Genomic DNA, 4,856 nt, shown 5'->3' with positions numbered 1-4,856 from the left:
GGTGGATCACGAGGTCAGGAGATTGAGACCATCCTGGCTAACACGGTGAAACCCCGTCTCTACTAAAAAATACAAAAAACTAGCCGGGCGAGGCGGCGGGCGTCTGTAGTCCCAGCTACTTGGGAGGCTGAGGCAGGAGAATGGCATAAACCCCGGAGGCGGAGCTTGCAGTGAGCAGAGATCCGGCCACTGCACTCCAGCCTGGGCGACAGAGCGAGACTCCGTCTCAAAAAACAAAACAAAACAAACAAACAAAAAAATTACAACTCTCTGTACTCTGAAACCTGAGAAATTAAAAAATAGCATATATGACAAGAGACATTAGACTCTATGCCAAGTATGTTAGTTGCTTATATGAGCCAAAAATGAGTCTTAAGACGTATCCTACAAACCAAATACTTTGTGATACCTCATATAGTAGAGGCATACCTTGGAGATATTCTGGGTTTGGCTCCAGACCACCACAATAAAGTGAGTCGCACAAATTTTTGGTTTCCCAGTGCATATAAAAGTTTGGTTTAGGCCGGGCATGGTGGCTCACGCCTGTAATCCCAGCACTTTGGGACTCTGAGGCAGGTGGATAACCTGAGGTCAGGAGTTCGAGACCAGCCTGATCAACAAAGTGAAAGCCCAACTCTACTAAAAACACAAAAATTAGTCGAGCATGGTGGCAGGCACCTGTAGTCCCAACTACTTGGGAGGCTGAGACAGGAGAATCGTTTGAACCCAGGAGGCGGAGGTGGCAATGAGCCGAGATCACACCACTGCACTCCAGCCTGGGCAATGGAGCAAGACTTGTCTCAGGAAAAAAAAAACAAAAAACGCTGGGTGTGATGGCTCAAGCCTATAATCCCAGCACTTTGGGAGGCCGAGGCAGGCGGATCACAAGGTCAGGAGATTGAGACCATCCTGGCTAACACGGTGAGACCCCATCTCTAGTAAAAAATACAAAAAATCAGCTGGATATATTGGTGGGCGCCTGTAGTCCCAGCTACTCAGGAGGCTGAGGCAGGAGAATGGCATGAACCCAGGAGGTGGAGCTTGCAGTGAGCCGAGATCGCGCCACTGCACTCCAGCCTGGGCAACACAGCGAGACTCCATCTCAAAATAAATAAATAAATAAGAAAACTCGGCCGGGCATGGTGGCTCATGCCTGTAATCCCAGCACTTTGGGTGGCAGGGGCAGGCGGATCACAAGGTCAGGAGATTGAGACCACAGAGAAACCCCGTATCTACTAAAAATACAAAAAATTTGGCGGGTGTCTGTAGTCCCAGCTACTCTGGAGGCTGAGGCAGGAGAACGGCGTGAACCCGGGAGGCGGAGCTTGCAGTGAGCCGAGATTGCGCCACCGCACTCCACCCTGGGCGACAGAGCAAGACTCCGTCTCAAAAAAAAAAAAAAATTTAAAAACTCTAACATAGTGAGCACATGCTATTGCAAAAACACGCAATGCAGAGTTTGCTACACACCTTTAACTTGGAAAAATTACAAAATCTGTGAAGCACGATAAAGTGAAGTCTAACACAACAAGGTATGCCTGTACTCACAAACATCTCAAATGATGCTACAAATCTCAGCAAAAGAGGTACTTTGCCAATGCCTCTTACCAAATTCCTGAAAAGGTTTACCGAGTACGTTACTATGCAAACCAAGAAAGATGTAAAATATTTATATTAATTTCAAGGCAAGTTCCCACTATATTAAAAATACTTAGAGATAGTATTATGAATGTACTAATGATGAAATGAGAAAAATTAGTCCAGTTTTGCTAATGACTTAACATTCAAAATATTTTATTCTCCATGTATGCTCAATCTAGATACAGCTTTAGTGTGTTAAATCCGCCTTTAATGTCAACTGAATATTTAAATGTTTTTGTTAATTTTTGTAATAGATTTTGGGCTCACCTGTGACATTTGGAAGTACAAAAGAACTTCACCGAAGAAGCGTTGTTCTAATGGAAAAATGAGGGCAAAGAAATTAAATCTCCTTTAAGAAAACCACTTACTTAAAAAATATGGCTTACATTTTTTAAGCGTTTTATCTCTGCTTTCTCCTCTTGTTCCTTCCTTCGTTTCTTTTCCTGAAGAATTTCATCTAAAGTTTTCACTTTCCAAGAGTCCTTTTCATCACCCATTTGAGTTAAAACACTGCAAAAAGAAAAATAATTCAGCCTACATCAGGACACAGCAAGCTATGGTGCTCTGTTGTTTCTGAACACTTGAACCTAGTCACTTTTGGGCATTCAGAATAAATCCTCATTAAGAATAAGAAGTTGTGGCCTGGCGCAGTGGCTCAAGACAGTAACCCTAGCACTTTGGGAGGTCAAGGCGGATGGATCACTTGAGCTCAGGAGTTCAAGACCAGCCTGCGCAACATGGCAAAACCTCGTCTCTACAGAAAACACAAAAATTAGTCGAGTGTGGTGGCGCGTGCCTGTATTCTGTTACTTAGGGAGCAGAAGCAGGAGGATCACTCGAATCAGAGAGGTCAAGGCTGCGGTGAGCCAAGACTGCGCCACTGCACTCCAGCCTGGATGACAAAGTAAGACTTGGTTAAAAAAAAAAAAAAAAAAGTTGTAGGCTGAGGCAGGTGGATCACAAAGTCAGGAGTTCAAGACCAGCCTGGCCAACACGGCAAAACCCCTGTCTCTACTAAAAATACAAAACTTAGCTGGGCGTGGTGGCAGGTGCCTGTAATCCCAGCTATTCAGGAGGCTGAGGCAGAAGAATCGCTTGAATCCGAAAGGCGGAGGTTCCAGTGAGCCAAGGCCCCGTCACTGCACAAGACCCTGTCTAAAAAAAAAAAAAAAAGGAAGAAAAAAGAAGGATAAGTTGTAAGCCAGGGGCAAGGTGGCAAGCGCCCGAGGGCCTGTAGTTCTAGGTACTCTGCAAGCTTGAGATCGGAGGACCGATTGAGCCCAGGAGTTCCAGGCTGAAGTGCGCTTGTGAACAGTCACTGCACTGTAGCATGGGCGACAGAAAAGCGTTCTGAAAAACGACCGCTTGAAATCAAATCTCGTTTCTGTCATTCTTGTATGGTCTTAGGTAACGTAATTCACCTCAGTTTAGTCTTCTGTACAACCAGAATAACACGACCTACGTGACAGTATCGATCGCGGATTAAAGATTGTCCGTTTAAAGGCTCTTAACTCATGACCTGCCACTCATCAAACACTGCTTTTACTGTCAGAATCTGCTAGAAGGACCACATGGACTACGTGAAGCCACTAGCACACTGGGCAGCTGCACCTTGAGACCGGGGAGACGCTCCGAGATGTGCTCGCGAACAAGGCCACCTGACCCGGGCAGTGGGCTATCTCCTTGGGTGCAGTCACGCACACTTGAGGTTCAGCCTGGCAGACGTTGGCTCCAGAGAGCGTTTGGGCCCGCCGCCTCCACCACCCGAAGTTCGGTGCGGGATGAGACTGTCCGCGGAAGCCAGGGTATCTCTCGCCCCCGGGCCCAGGTCCGCCCCGCTCCGAGGCCTGCTCGGAAGAAAGACCTCGGTGCGCAGTTCTCGCCGCGCTCCCACACCTGGTCCGCCCAATCGGAACTCACCCCTACGCCGCCGCCGCTGCCGCCGGTCCCGGAGCCAGAGAAGAAACAGCTACCGGCGCGCGCCAGGAGTATCGTCACTTCCTGTATTGGCGCGTAATCATGACACAATAGCCGGCCTCCGGCCCAGAATTCGAGACAACGACAGGGGTTCCCTCTGTGTGGCACTTCCTGTGCCTGCGCGGGATGATGACGCTTAAGACAGCGCTTGCTCAGATCCAGGACTCCGGAAGAAACAGCGCCGTGAGCTGCACTTCCGACTTCGGCGCGGGCTGATGACGCAAGCATCGGGGCGCCGAGCGGAGCGACTCCTACTTTGGGAGCAGCTTGCGCCTGCGCGGAACGCGTGGCCGGCTTCCGGAATCCGACCGGGACTTTCCCGGTAGCGAAGCCCGCGCCTTGCGATCGGAGAGCCTTCGCGCTGGACGCCCGTATTCCATTCCCTTGACCGCTGGGACCCCTAGTGGCGGGTGGGTGGAGCGCGCTCCATTTACCTGCGAGTTACCTCCTGAGGCGCCTCAGGTCTGTGCGTCTTGTAAAGGCCTATCTCGGAGTTTAACTCTGAACCTTACCCAAAAACAGGGCAGGGAGAGCTCTTACGATGTGATTTTATTTATTTATGTATTTACTTGTGGGTCGAAGTCTCGCTGTGCCACGCAGGCTGGGGTGCAGTGGCGTAGACTCGGCTCACTGCAGCCTCCTCCCGGCTTCAAGGGATTCTCCCGAGTAGCTGGATCCACAGGCGCCCGCCACCACGCCCGGCTAATTTTTCTATTTTTGGTAGAGTCGGGATTTCGCCACATTGGCCAAGCTGGTCTCGAACTCCTGACCTCAAGTAATCTGCCTGCCTCGGCCTCCTAAAGTGCTGGGATTACAGGCGTGAGCCACCGCACCCCGGCTTTTACAGTGTGATTTTAAAGCTGACACTGGCAGTGGGTCCTCAAAGTGCTTGTGCAAACTCACTGGGTATGGTGCTTCCCCAACTCCCGAGGCCCCACCCCAAACCCATGGATTCCGAACATTCCAGAAGAGGATAAAACGAGTAATTAATTCCCTTTCCGTATGTTAGGTTATCCTCTTGACTTGAAAAGTCACAGAAAACTGCTTTAGACATCTGAATCTCAGGAAAGAGACATAAACATCCGCATTTACTGGGCCTGAAATGGGAAACTGTAAAATGTGACAAGAAATTGACAAGGGCACAAAAAGGGCGATGGGTATTGGAATTTTTTTCATTCCAGAATGAAATGCTGCTTGTTTTGGGTACCCAAGCTCTTTTTTTTTTTTTTTTTTTTTTT

At 49.0% G+C, this 4,856-nt stretch overlaps 1 protein-coding gene across 5 annotated transcripts in view; it reads right to left on the bottom strand.

Moving 5' to 3' along the window:
- The window catches only part of CDK11B (cyclin-dependent kinase 11B), a 49,037-nt gene that overhangs the window by 22,390 nt on the left and 21,791 nt on the right, over positions 1-4,856 (bottom strand). For 2 of the 5 annotated variants that reach the window (XM_011987237.1, XM_011987238.1), the window contains exons 1-2: positions 3,562-3,733; positions 2,028-2,151 (exon numbers count right to left, since the gene is read on the bottom strand). Coding sequence is in view for 2 of the 5 variants with exons in the window: in XM_011987233.1 (XP_011842623.1) it covers positions 1,909-1,917 (9 nt within the window). In the remaining 3 variants the exon portion in view is untranslated. Of the gene's footprint in view, positions 1-1,908; positions 2,152-3,561; positions 4,716-4,856 lie in introns of those variants that run through there. The other 3 variants (XM_011987233.1, XM_011987234.1, XM_011987235.1) reach the window with 3 other exon arrangements.

Source organism: Mandrillus leucophaeus, unplaced genomic scaffold, assembly GCF_000951045.1.
Source record: "Mandrillus leucophaeus isolate KB7577 unplaced genomic scaffold, Mleu.le_1.0 Scaffold305, whole genome shotgun sequence".
NCBI lineage: Eukaryota > Metazoa > Chordata > Mammalia > Primates > Cercopithecidae > Mandrillus > Mandrillus leucophaeus.
Note: the sequence above shows the minus strand (reverse complement) of the source record. Positions and strands in the feature narration are given on the sequence as shown.